Source organism: Felis catus, chromosome A2 (genome assembly GCF_018350175.1).
Source record: "Felis catus isolate Fca126 chromosome A2, F.catus_Fca126_mat1.0, whole genome shotgun sequence".
Taxonomy (NCBI): domain Eukaryota; kingdom Metazoa; phylum Chordata; class Mammalia; order Carnivora; family Felidae; genus Felis; species Felis catus.
This window is the reverse complement of record NC_058369.1, coordinates 6,676,211-6,690,114: the sequence shown is the minus strand read 5'-3', so window position 1 is coordinate 6,690,114 and position 13,904 is coordinate 6,676,211. Positions and strand designations below refer to the sequence as shown.

The window sequence follows — 13,904 nt, the reverse complement described above, 5'->3', positions numbered from 1 at the left end:
TGACTACTGGATAGATGCCTGTAGTATCCCCACCCCAAAGTAGTGACGACCAAATCTGTCACCAGGCATTGCCAAATGGCTCCTGATCCAGAGCGCCCCAGGTTAGAGTCACTGGGCGAGATGCTTCCTGTCCATCGTCTCCCTGGACTCTCTTAATGTCACTACTATTACCCCTATTTTATAGATGGGAAATCATCAAGGCACAAAAAAGCTAAGGAGCCTTCTCAGAGCCAGTGGCTGTCAAGTGGTGGGGCCAGGACTCAAGCCCAGCCTCCTCAGAGCCCATACCTGTTCCCACTAAGCTTGCCTTCTTTTCTTTGGGGAGAACCATGGGTTCCCTTCCCTTCCCCATAATCCCAGCCTTCAATTCCCTGCTCCCTTCCAGTGCAGACATGTGCAACTCAGCCCCCTTTCACCGAGTGATGGGGCTTCTGAGCATGAGGGGGCCCTCTCCATTCCGAGGTCCCCTGGAGGGTTCAGCCTTGGTGGGCATCTCCCCAGGATATCTCCATGGCTCCAAAAATAGAATTTGAGAAAGGATTCCCTCCCTGCGGTGCTAGGATAGAGCAGGATGGAATGAGGCCCTCTTTCTTGGGGTCTAGCCCAGGGTACTGATGCACCCACAGCAGAAGTGCCCTCCTACCACTGCCCTGGCGTTCTACAAATTTTCTTTGCATTCAGAAGCATTGCTTGAGCACGTACTGTGTCCAAGCTCCATGCTGAGCTCTGAAATCTCCATGGAGGCCAAAGCATTGACTCTGCCATCAAAAAGAGGGTACCACATTAATTATATGCAAACACATGCAAACATATGCACACAAATTAATTATATGTAATAATTATATGTGAATTATGTGATTAATGATATAAAAACACATAACTTAATGGTGAATAAAACAATAGTGGCAGATACTCCCCTAGCACTTAGGGATGTACCAGATACCGTTGTAAGCATTATACTTACATCGACAGACTTAATCCTCACGAAACATACCTGGGTACCATGATTACACCCATTTTATAGATGAGAAACTGAGGCCGGGAGAGACTGTTGCAGTGCCGAGAGATGGGAAGTGTAGTGGGTCCAGGAGGAACTGAAGTGGCAGCTCGTACCTGGAGAGGAGGACTCGGTGGCCAGGAGACATGGCTCCGGGCCAGGAGGAGTGGTTCAGGGAGAGGGAGCCACAGCTGAGAGCCTAAGGTAGCCAGCATGCAGAGCAGACATTCTCACCCGCAAGGGGGGAGGCGCGGGGTGGCCGTGAATGCCGTGATGTGCATGTTGGGACGGCACAGTGGGGCTTCATCCACAGGCAGTAGGGAGCCGGAAGGATTTCAGCAGATTCCCAACAAAGGCAGATTCCCATTTTAAGTGAGGCCCGGCAGTGTGACGATGGTGCATCGTAAAACGCAGAGGGGCCCGGTCTCAGGAGGCGGCCCCGGAAGGAACCATTTTCAGCATGTGGAGCAAATTCCCTCAGTGGTGGATGACGAGCATCTTGGGGCCTGTCGACAGGAACCGCACCGCTTCCGGGCTTTCCCCCTGGTGCCCCCATAATGGTAGCCCTCAGGGGCCCTCTGCAGATGGATCTTAACCTTCTGCACCGCTGTGTCCTGCCCTCCCCAGGCCCGAGAAGGCTGGAGCAGCCACCAGGGTGAACACAATCTGCTCCTACCGCCCCGACCCTGCGGGCCGCGGGCTGGATAGAGAGAAGCTGTACTGGGAGCTGAGCCGGCTGACCCGTGGTATCACCTGGCTGGGCCCCTACACCCTGGAGCAGGACAGTCTCTGTGTCAGTGGTGGGTATCGGCCACCTGCCCTTGGCTGAGCTGTCAAGCTCACGTTTCCCCCCCCCCCACCCCAACCCCCGGGGCTTCTCTAGTCCTGCTCCACCTCAACACCTCCCTCTCTCTCGCCCTCTCTCCGCAGGCTACACCCACCAGACACCAGTAACCGCCCCCAGTGGTGAGTACTCAGGGGTCTTCAGGAGCTCCCCCTCCCCCCCCCCCCCCCCCCCCCCCCCCCCCCCCGCCACCACCAGGGAAGGAGGCTGCAGGCCCCGGCTCACACCTCCAGCTGTCAGGGAGGGAAGAGATCAGGGACACAGCCTGGGAAGTCATTGCAGTAAGACTCAGCTGTGCGTCACCTCTGTGCTGTTGGCTGGACACAGAGAAATGGCCACCACGTGGGGGTGGTCAGGCGGACGGAAGGAAGTACCTGAACGTGGGCTTGAGTAAATAAGAATGGCAGGTGGTAAACTGTCTCCTGCAAATCACGCCCACCTTCGCCTGCATCATGTGATGGTCTCGTGTCCACACCGGTGGTTCTGAGATTAGGTCCCCAAGGATCCTCAGCCCTTGCTACAGTCCCCAGTGAGACGGCTGCTATTCCCAGGCCCTGCCGCGTATCCATCCCGGGCCTGACAGCCTGGCCTCTCCTCTCCCTCCCCTGCTGCAGCCACGGGACATCCCCTTGTGCCTTTCACCCTCAACTTCACTATCACCAACCTACCCTACGCTGAGGACATGCAGCCTCCTGGATCCTTGAAATTTAACACCACGGAGAGGTCCCTGCAGCGCCAGGTGAGAGCCGCGCCCACCTCATCCTGCCAGCCCCGCCCACCTAGTCTCCATCCTGCATTCTGGTGCCAGCCCCACCCACTCCTGCCCCATCCTCCGGGAGCTAGCCCCTCCCACCTCACTCTTGCCCCACCCACCGATACTCATCCTGCCCCTGCATCACAGATCATCTATGTTTTTTTAATATTTTTTTTACATTTATCTATTTTTGAGAGACAGAGAGACGGAGCACAAGTGGGGGAGGGGCAGAGAGAGAAGGAGACACAGAATTCGAAGAAGGCTCCAGGCACTGAGCTGTCAGCACAGAGCCTGACCCGGGGCTGGAACTCACGAGAGCCGTGAGGTCATGACCTGAGCCGAAGTCGGACACTCAACTGACTGAGCCACCCAGGTGCCCCACAGGTCATCTATTAAGTTTCCTTGCTCTCACCCACAGCTCGGACCCTTGTTCCAGAACACCAGTGTGGGCCCCCTGTACTCAGGCTGCAGACTGACCTTGCTCAGGTGAGACCTTACAATCCCTGGCCAGGGCTGCCTTAAGCGCTTTCAGACCCTAGGAGTTCCCTCTGCTTCCTTCCTGCCCTCTCTGTCCTCAGCAGAGGTGGAATTCAGGAGGCACTGGCTCCAGGATCAAGGCCTCTTCTGATTGTAACCGCCTCCCTCCCCCCCCCAAACTGTTCCCAGATTCTACAGAGCCCCTCAGTAGGATGGGGACCCTAGTCTGGTCATCCTTCTAAATTTCCTCCTGCCTCCATTTGACCAAAGAGGGTACTTCCTTGAGGTTTTCAGTTCTATCCCCAGGATTCCTCTCAAGACAAGCATGCCTTTTCCACTTGCTTTAATCCCCAATTCCAGCTCTCCACCTGTCTCAAGTAGAAGCCCTCCCGTCCCCATGCCATGAGGCTGCAGGTTTCAGACTTGCAATTTAATAAAAATCCTCCCACCCATTGACAGTGTGCATGGTCCCAGGCTGGCCAGAGGTGGGTTCCAGCCTCCTCGCTTCCCCTGGCCCCTTCCTGGCCCGCCCCAGGGGTCCCAGGAGCCCTGCCTGGGGACTGCATCAATTGTTGCTTCTACCCGCCCTCTCCAGGCCCGAGAAGGATGGGGCAGCCACTGGAGTGGATGCCGTCTGCACCCACCGCCCTGACCCCACGGGCCCTGGGCTGGACAGAGAGAGGTTGTACCAGGAGCTGAGCCAGCTGACCCATGGTGTCACCAGGCTGGGTCCCTACACCCTGGATCCCAACAGTCTCTACATCAATGGTGAGGGGCTGCCACCCGTGTCTGCACTTCTCCAGGCCCCACATCCTCCTCTCCATCCATTCCTCCCTTTCCCTCACTCCTCCCCCTCCTCACCCTTTCTCCCTCAACCTGTGCAGGTTTCACCCACCAGACGCGGGCCACCACCCCCAGCAGTGAGTATTCAGAGGCTTCAGAAGTCCCTGCAAGCACGTGAGGCCCTCCCACCGCCTGCCCTCGGCACCCCTGCTCCACCCCAGCCTCGGGTGAATGGGGATCCATGCCCATTGGAGCCCCAGACACAGGCCCCCGGTCCCTGGCATCTGCAGGATGATGAGGTCCCCACCCCGAGCACCTGTCTCCTCCCAGCTTCCGGGATGACAGACTCTCCATCCGTGGTGCGGGCTGTGCGGGCTGTGCGGGCTGTGGGTCTCCTGCTCGCTGTGGGTTCTGCAGCAGCAGACGCTGCATGAATTCAGACTTCCCCTGGGGCTCACATTTCCTGTGCTTTGGGCAAGGTTTTGGTCTCTCCGGAGATGTCTTCCCGATTGTCTTCCTTGTGAGGAATCATGGCTGGGATGGTCCAGCTGCCTCACAGCCAAGTTGCCCCTTCACGCAGGACCTCTCCGTTCCCCTCCTCCTCATCTTGCCTTCTCTTTGCAGGTCACACCCAACCGGCTTCAGCCACCACCCCCAACAGTGAGTATTTCCGACCTCGTGTGCCTGTGACCACCACCCTTCCCCTAAAGATGGGGGCTGCTCAGTCAGCCAGGCCTTCCCTCCTGTTCCCCCACTTCCGGATGGGAAGTCCAGAGGACATGTATGGAAATGTGGGCCGAGCTGGAGGTGACAGGAGCCGGCCCTCCCCCCAACACAACTGAGGACGACGCCCTGACTGCAGGCTAAATGGGCAGAGAGACAAGGACACAATTTATCACAGGAGCCACCACTGTTACCACCGTTCCCACACCGATGGAGCACACCTCTGACAGCATCCCTTGTGGTTTTCTCCCTCTGCTGCTGTCACCTCCGCGTCCTTCTCTAGCTCCAACCCTCAAGCCCTCAAGTAGGAAGGTCCTACTGGTACCAAAATCATTTCTACGAAATCCTTCATTCAAGATCACTTCTTCTCTCATTGCTTATTCAGCTTCCCCAAGGAAACTCATCCATTTCCATGGGTTTCAGGGAGCATCTAGCTTCTGTGGGTCCAGCTGCTCAGAATCCAAATCTCGAGTCTAGCCCACTCCATGAAGCAGCTTCTGATGCTTGGTCCACCCACCCACCTCCTGGACATCACCGGGGCCCTTGGTCTCTGACTCTGAAGTCACAGTCTCCTCCCAAACTTGCTCCCTTTCCTTATTACCGAAGGCAGGGACATGGGTGTCAACCTTGGCCCTCCCTCTCATTCACCTCCCACATCCATCCATCCATCGCCAAATCATCTCTTCTCCCTTTGTAATATCTTGCAAGTCCTTTCTCTGTATCTGTGTCACTCAGCCTTGATTCGGGCCATGGGCATTTTTTTTTTTGCCAGGACTAATGCAGTAGCCTCTTCTCTGGCCTCCTACAGTCCTCTGCACAGCAGCTGCAGCGTCCCTCCCTCTGTCCACATAATTGCTGTCTTGTTGACGATCTTTGAATGACTCCACCTTATCTACATGTCCAAACCCCTGAGCTGCATAGTCACTGCCCCCCCCTCTTTCTGGGCTCCCAGGACCCCTCCAGTCTCACATCTATACTTCCTCGTGGCCACAATGAAAGCATTCAAGTCCCTTGAGTACAACTGCCCTGTCCTCCTGCTGGGCTTGTGTCCAGAGGCTGATTCTTCCACTTGAGTGCTCTTCCTCTTGCTCAGCTGACTCTTACTCATGCTCTTGGTCACATCTGAAGTGATGCTTCCTCCTGGAAGCTGTCCTCAGTCATTTGTTGGATACCCCTCTGGAAATGCACAGCCTCCGGGCTCCCCTGCAGCATCATGGTCTGGCCACTCTCCTGGCCTCAATATTAGCAGCCTATGCCCCACCTTGGACCCGCAGAGCCCAGCACAGAGCCTCACACACATGAGACACCTGGTACATGCTCACTGAATGAAATGAGTGAAGAATTACATAATGTTCTCTCCTTCCACTTCTGCAGTCCATGGCTGTACTTAGGTCCTCTGCCAGTACTCTACCGTTAGAGTAGAGTAACCTCCAGGTAACCTCCAGGCCCTTACCGTGGTCCAAGCTGGACATTTTTCTCTTCCTCCCTTACTGCAGCCACTGGCCCCGCTCTGGTGTCCTTCACCCTGAACTTCACCATCACCAACCTGCACTACACTGAGGACATGGGGCACCCCAGTTCCTTGAAGTTCAACTCCACCAAGAGGATCCTCCAGCACCAGGTGAGAGCCGCTCGATGATCACCATCAGCGCCACCAATGCCCGCCCGCCTAGCCCGTCAGCCGTTCTGCTCACCCTCCTCTCTCTCCCCACCAGCTCAAGCTCCTGCTCAGTAAGACCAGTGTTGGCCCCCTCTACGCTGGCTGCAGACTTGCCTCGCTCAGGTGAGACCCCCAGGTGGAGGGATGTGTTGGGTCCAGTGGATCCTCACACACTGGCCAGCAGGGCTCAGTTACAGGGCATGCCTTTGGCACAGCTGGCCTCCAGCACCCATCACAACACTTTCGTGCCATCTTCATGCCCCCGGAGTAGGAACGCTCAAGACCTAGAAGTGAGGCATCGTGCTTATACTTACAAAATCCAGACGATCATCTGTTTTAGATGAAAGCTTTCCTCTTGGAAGAACCACTAGATCTTGTCTGCCAATTCCAATTAAGGTGTTTTCTGTTCTTAGTTGTGAGGGAGTCATCTCCAACAAGAGACACTTAGGAGAGCCCCTCTGGCCTTCAGAGCCAGCCCTTTTATACCCTCTCCGCCTCCTGCCTTCTACCTTCTTGCTGTCCCCATCCAGAAGGACCCCTCCAACAGTATTCAACATCCCCATGTCCTTCTTTCCCCAGGCTTGAGAAGGGTGGTGCAGCCACTGGAGTGGACATCGTCTGCACCGTCCACTCTGACCCTGCGGGCCCCAGGCTGGACAGAGAGCGGCTATACTGGGAGCTGAGCCGTGAGACCCATGGCATCACCCGGCTGGGGCCCTTCACCCTGGACAGGGACAGCCTCTGTGTCAACGGTGAGGGGCTGTGCTCCCGCAAGGGTCTCTTTCCCAGCCAGAGTTTGTGTTTCTCTAAAGGAAGCTGTGGCCCATCTCCTTCTCCTCTGCTCTGGGTTCATTCCAATGATGGTACCATGGGCTCCAGCCACCTCCGATCCCACTATTTGGACACCTCCTCCCTAAGCATCCCTCTTCTGCCTCTCCCTCTCTGCCTTTCCCACAAAGGCCCCTAAATCCTACCTTTCCCTTACTCCTTTATGCTCACCACAACTCCCGCTCAGCTCCTCTGGCCTTCTCTCTGCAGGTTATACCTATGGAGCCACAGCCCCAACTACCACTGGTGAGTATTCCTTGCCCTGGCTTCCTGGGTCTTGTCCCCACTTTGGGATTGGGGAGCAGCTGTTGTCCTTTGCCACCTGTCCTTGATGAGGAAAACAACTGGAAAGGACCCTCATTCATCCCTTCTCTCCCTGGGATCTGGTGGAGAGTCCCAGCCCAGGGCTAGAGCATCTTACACACAAGTCTGTCCCCCCACTATTCTGACCCTCACATGTTCTTCACTCAGATTCTCCTAAAGCTGCCCTGGTACTCTTTCTTTTTTTTTTTTTTCTTTCTTTCTCTTAATGTTTATTTATTTATTTTGAGAGAGAATGCACAAGCAGGAGAGGGGCAGAGAGAGAGGAGAGAGAATCCCAAGCAGGCTCCTTGCCGTCAGTGCAGAGCCTGACTCGGGACTTGATCCCACAACCTTGAGTCGTGACCTGAGCCAAAATCAAGAGCCAGATGCTTAGCCGACCGAGCCACGCAGGTGCTCCCCTGGTTCTCTTCTCTTATCCTTTTACTCACCTCTCTGCTCATTGTTCTGAGTGTCTTGACATCAGAGTTGTGCAATTGTTGGATTTTCAGTGAACACGCACTGAGGCTGGCCGCCTTGCAGGCACTGTGCTAAATTGCATACTGAATTAGTCAGCTCTGGCTGCCAAAGCTAAGTACCACAGGCTGGGTGGCTCAGAGCACAGAAGTGTATTTTCTCGCAGCTAGAACCTGGGGGGTGCCAGCAGGGCTGGGTTCTCTGGGGCCTCTCTCCTTGGCATGTGGGTGGCGACCTCTTACTGCCTCTTGGCATGGTCACTCCTTTGCACACACGTTCCCCATGTCCCTCTGTGTCCCAATCTCCTCTTCTTATACGGATAGCAGCCAGATTGGATTAGGGCCCACCCCAACAGCCTCCTTTTAACTTAATTACCTCTCTAAAGACCCTGTCTCCAAATACAATCATGTACTGAGGTCCTAGGGATTGGAGCTTCTCAAATTTCGGTGGTTGGGGGGAGACACAATTCATCCCAAAGCACATGCACCTTATCCTTTCATTCTTGCTACAAGCATGTGACTTAGCTCCAATTTACATATGAGTAAACCCAAGCCCAGAGAGGCTGCCAAGTCACACAGCAAATAAATAATAGAACCAGGAGTTCCTTGACTCCAAAAACTCACAGTCTCATTCATCTCTCAGTTAATTTTTTTACCAAGACATACTGATTTTTGGTGCACACTTGTCTTGTTCAAGTTCATGGGCCAAACTCCCATTGCATCCCCAGCAAACCCTGGAATGAGGACCTTGTAGCTTTTTCAAGAGTTAAATGCCCTTGCATCAGAGGTGTGTGTTTACAACCCTCACAAACTCTTCATGGGCCCATCTCTGGTCTTTTACACCACAGTATCCTCATTTGCTCCTTCCAACATCAGCAGAGTTCTGGGCTCCTCAGGTCCAATGAGAACCATATTTCCCCAAATGATAGGAGGAAAAATAAGTTAAATTCATTCAATTGGCTGTGGTTTGTTTATCAGTATCCAGTCCTTGGAATAGATTCAGAAGCATTATAGTCTTAATTCAATGTACATGGAAGGAAGGCAAGATGGATGGGTGGAGGGATGGATGGAAGGAAGAAGTGATGAACAGAAGGAGGGAAGGAGAGAAGATGGATGAGCAGATGGAAGGAAGAAAAGATGAGTGGAAGGGGAAAAGGAGGGAGGAACCATGTCTAAATAGATGGAAAAAATAAATGTGGAAGGAAGCAAATATGGATGGATAGAAGGAAGAAAAAGGCTGGAGGAAGGAAGCAAGGAAAGGTAGATAGGTGGAAGAAAGTGGGGTTACAAGGAAAGACAGAAGGATGCATAATGCATAGAAGGTATGAATGGGAAGAAGGAAGGACTAGGAGTGATGAAGGAAGGAATGATGTATGCAAGGATGGTGGCTGGCTGGCTGGATGGGTGGATGGTCATGGGTGCACAGATGGATGAGTGAGTTGATGGATGGAGAGATGGAGGATGGATGGATAGAGAGACAGATGGATGGATGGATGGGTGAATTGATAGATGGAATATGGAGGATGGATGGATGGAGACATGGATAGATAAATTCATGGATGGATGTCATGGGTGCATAGATGGAGGGAGGAAAGGAGGGAGGGATGGGTGGATGAATGGATGATGGAGAATGTATGAGTGGAGAGATAGGTGGATGGATGTCATGGATGCATGGATAGATGCATGAGTGGGTGGATGAAGAGATGGAAGAAGGATGAATGGGTGGAGAGATGGATGGGTGCATAGACAGATGATAGATGAAAGGAAAGATTGGATAGAGGGAGGAAGAACGAAAGATGGATAGAAGGAAGGAAGGAAGGAAGGAAGGAAGGAAGGAAGGAAGGAAGAATGGATGAATGCATGGATGAATAGAAAGTTGGAAGGAAAGAAGAAAGGAAGGATGGAAGGAAGGATAGACAGAAGGAAGCTTGGAAGGAGTGATGAACAGAAGAGAAGGAGGAAAGAAGGGAGGTCAGCTTTTCTTGCAGAGGTTTGTCCTAAACAGTTGACCCTGTGCTGCTCCCTGCTTATCTAGTCTGGAGTCAAACCACCAGGCCTCTGTTCTTACTTGCATCATATATTTATTTATTATACTTCTCCTGGGGTCTATGCAGGTCACCCCCACTATTGAACACTGGGCCAGCTGCATGTGTCTAGGCAAGAGCATCTGTGTTAGCAGGGGAGTTCATGAGCAAGGACTCTGGGGTCGGAGAACCTGGGTCCAAACCCTGACTTTCCCTCCCTCCAGTCATGTAACCCTGAGCAGGAGATCATTTCTGTGCTGTGGTTCTCCTTTGTTTAGTGTGGAGAAGTCTAGTGCCCACCTCATATTCATCTGGGTAAAAACTCCATTTGCAGTGAGTGATCAGGAAGTATTTGCTTATTTGTCTTCTATAATAAACACTCAAATAGGTGTTTACTCAGTGCCCAGCACTGTGCTTAAGCACTTTACAAAATTCGACTTGTTCAAACCTCATAACAACTTTTGAAGTAGGAATCATTATTATCTTACAGATGAGTAAACTGAGGTGCAGAGAGATTGGTTACAGCTGCTAGTTGTTTTTTTTTTAACACAATGCCTAGAAGATTGGCATACCTGGGTGTTATAGAGAGACAGAGAGAGACAGACAGAGAGGAAAAGAGAGACAGAGGCACAGAGAGATAAAGAGATAGAGATGGGGGAACAGAAAGAAAGTGAAGGAACATGTCTGGGGTTATCCTTGGTCCCACATCAGCATGGTAAGCTGGAGCCTTTCCTTCTGGGAAAGAACAAAGCCACCAGCATTTCCACAGAACCCTCCCCTCCTGCACCTGGGTTGGAAACACCATCTCCAGCCCCCAGATCATTAAGCCTATCCTTCCTTGCTGCTGGAGTTGTCTCCATTAACACGTGGCCCTCGGGTTTCCTGGGAGGAGGACAAGAGGCCCTTGGAAGGCCCACTGTGGGTGGATGTTGGGCACCCGACCTCCCACAAGCCTTGGCTCTCTCTGCACTTACCACAGCTGGGGAGGCCCGTGAGGAGCTGTTCACACTGAACTTCACCATCGACAACCTGCGCTACTCAGCGGACATGGGCCGCCCCGGCTCCCTCAAGTTCAACATCACAGATACCCTCATGCAGCACCTGGTGAGAGCACGACTTCTGCCTCTGTGCCTCCATGACCCCCTCTAGGGGCTGTCGCCACCTCTGACCACACTGGCTCTCTCCTTCCTCTCCAGCTGGGCCCATTGTTCCAGAAGAGCAGTCTGGGTACCCGATATACAGGCTGCAAGGTCACCTCACTAAGGTGAGAATCCCCCACCCACCATGGCCCACCGCCAAAGGACAAGGACTGTGGGGGCCCGGTTGTGGTGGACTGTCTTGAAGGGTCCTTTTTGGCATCGTTTTTTTTTTTTTTAAATATAATTATTGTCAAATTGGCTAAAATACAGTATGTAAGGTGTGCTCTTGGTTTTGGGGGTAGATTCCCGTGGTTCATTGCTTCCATGCAACACCCAGTGCTCATCCCATCAAGTGCCCTCCTCAATGCCCACCACCCATTTTCCCCTCTCCCCCACCCCCATCCACTTTCAGTTTATTCTCCGTATTTAAGAGTCTCTTATGGTTCGACATCCATTTTCTGATATTACGTTGTTGTAATTGTCATAAAATATCTATAGACATAAAATTAGCCATTCTAACCATTTTCGAGCATACACTTCAGTGGCATCTGCTACATGCATGATGTTGTCACCCTTCCCCACCATCTAGTTCTGAAACTCTTCATCACTCTGTACCCACTGGGCAATTACTCGCACTTTTCTGGGTCAGTGTGTGTTCTCTTGGCGTTTATGAAGCCCTTCTCCATCTGTATTTTCATTCCACTGCCATTGGTGGTGTGGCTCCTCTGAGGCAAGTGGTGGGTCCCACAGTGATGGGCAGACACTGCCCCTGTGCTCATCTAGTGGATAAAGCAGAAAATAAGTAGAAGGAGAGATATCTAAAGTGGTTTCAAGTGCAGTAAGGTGATGAGCATAATACATAAGAGATGGGAAAACAGCTTTACCTGGGATACTCCAGCCCTTTGTGGTGGTGATTTCTCAGCTGGGTCCCAACTGGAAACAAGGATTTGGCCATGAAAACTGTTCCAGGCAGAGGAAACAGCATGGGCAAAGGTCCTCAGGTAGGAATGAGTTTGGCATGCTCAGTGAACAGCAAGGAGGCCAATGTGGCTGGAACAGAGAGCTAGGGGCAGAGAGAAGGAGGCGAATTTCCAGACATTTGGATTAGACTTTCCAGAGTCTTGTCAGGAATTGTTTTTTTTTAATTGTGGTAAAGTACACATACCATAAAATTTACCATCCGAACCATTTTTAAGTGTCCAACTCAGTAGTGTTAAGTGTACTCATATTGTGCAACCAATCTCCAGAACTTGTAAAACTGAAACTCTATACCCGTTAAACAGCAGCTCTCAGCTTCCCTCTACCCCCAGATGTTAACAATCGCCATTCTACTTTCTGTCTCTATGAATTTGACTACTCTGGGTACGTCATACAAGTGGAATCATATGATATCTGTCCTTTCATGTGTGGTTTATATCACTGACCACAAAGTCCTCAAGGTCCATCCATGTTTTAACAGGTGTCAGAATTTCCTTCCCTTTTAAAGCTGAATAATATTCCACTGTATGGATATGTCATATTTTGTTTATCCATTCATTAGGACGCTGGTTTTTACATGGAACAGGCAATGTGAGAGGTACTAGGGGTTCACTACAACAATGAGCTAGACTGTCGTCCTATTTCCTGACCTCATGGAGGCCACTGTCTGGAGGCAACAGGAACAAATAATAGATGCTCACACTGAGGGCAACCAGGCCTGTGATGGGGGAAGCATGAGGTACTGTGGCAGCCCGAACCCTCTCCTGACCCAGCCTGGGAGGGTTTTTGGAGAAGGAGGAGGTATCTAAGTTGGGACCTGAAAGATGACCGGAAGTTACCCAGGTAAGGAGAGACAGGGAGAAACCTCCAGACAGAAGTCACAGCATGTGCAAAGATCCTGGGGTGAGAGAATGTGGCCAGGTGGAGAAAGTGTGAATGGTTCAACAAGGCTGGAACACAGGATATGAGGTGTGCGGTGACCTCGGGTACAGAGATGCCACGTGGGCTACAGTCCCCAAGCATCAACCTCTTCTTCCTCAGGTCCGTGAAGAATGGCGCAAAGACGAGAGTGAACATCCTCTGCACCTACCGGCAGCACCCCAGCAGCCCGGGTCTACTTGCCAAACAGGTGTTCCATGAACTGAGCAGGCAGACCCGTGGCATCACCCGGCTGGGCCCCTATTCACTGGACAAGGACAGCCTCTACCTCAATGGTGAGTTGTTCTCCACCCACCTCACTGCTTCAGCTTCCCCATCTCTGGAAACGTTTCCATTAACCACAGGTCAGTTCTCTAGCGGAAACCTTGGGACAGACTCAGGCGTGAACCTCAACTCCACACTGACTCCCATCCTCCCACAGTCATTCTGCAAGGCTGTCCTTGATCACACCTATTTTACAGATGTAGAAATGGAGGCTCTGAAAGATTAATTTGTCCAAGTGGGTGTAGTTGGAGGGGGGTGAAGCTGGGCATGAGCCCCAGCAGTCAGCGTCCAGTGCCTTTAACTCCTAGAAGAGTCTTTTGGGAGAGACATGGGGAAGGAAAATCCCACATCTGTCTCCCCTACCACCTTCTCACCCTTGACCATGGATGGTCTACTCTTCTGGGTGGGACCCCAATGCCGGAACTAAGGTGGGCGCTCTGAACATCTGTGGGGCCTGAGCTTTGGACACACTGGACATCAGCCTAGCATCCAGGAAGGGACAGTGTTTAAGAGGGTGAGCCTTCTCTGGGGTTCTAAGGGGCAGAGCATGGCTGTAGTGAAGTTCATTGGAGTAACTCAGCTTCTCTCCTCTCTGTTTCCAACTTGGGAACGGAGTTTGGCAACTCACACTTTCTTGTCACCATTGCCACCTCAGGTGAGCGGGGGGACATCCTGGTCCTTTATGACGCCCATTTTAGCAAAGAGGGAGCTGGTACAG

General features: G+C 52.4%; 1 protein-coding gene across 3 annotated transcripts in view; it reads left to right on the top strand.

Moving 5' to 3' along the window:
• The window catches only part of MUC16 (mucin 16, cell surface associated), a 102,916-nt gene that overhangs the window by 70,718 nt on the left and 18,294 nt on the right, over positions 1–13,904 (top strand). For 2 of the 3 annotated variants that reach the window (XM_045053094.1, XM_045053095.1), the window contains exons 30-43: positions 1,625–1,797; positions 1,928–1,963; positions 2,456–2,580; positions 3,014–3,081; positions 3,668–3,840; positions 3,957–3,992; positions 4,480–4,515; positions 6,075–6,199; positions 6,294–6,361; positions 6,818–6,990; positions 7,277–7,312; positions 10,846–10,970; positions 11,063–11,130; positions 13,025–13,197. In XM_045053094.1, coding sequence (XP_044909029.1) covers positions 1,625–1,797; positions 1,928–1,963; positions 2,456–2,580; positions 3,014–3,081; positions 3,668–3,840; positions 3,957–3,992; positions 4,480–4,515; positions 6,075–6,199; positions 6,294–6,361; positions 6,818–6,990; positions 7,277–7,312; positions 10,846–10,970; positions 11,063–11,130; positions 13,025–13,197 — 1,415 coding nt within the window. Of the gene's footprint in view, positions 1–1,024; positions 1,202–1,624; positions 1,798–1,927; positions 1,964–2,455; positions 2,581–3,013; positions 3,082–3,667; positions 3,841–3,956; positions 3,993–4,479; positions 4,516–6,074; positions 6,200–6,293; positions 6,362–6,817; positions 6,991–7,276; positions 7,313–10,845; positions 10,971–11,062; positions 11,131–13,024; positions 13,198–13,904 lie in introns of those variants that run through there. The other variant, XR_006594730.1, reaches the window with a different exon arrangement.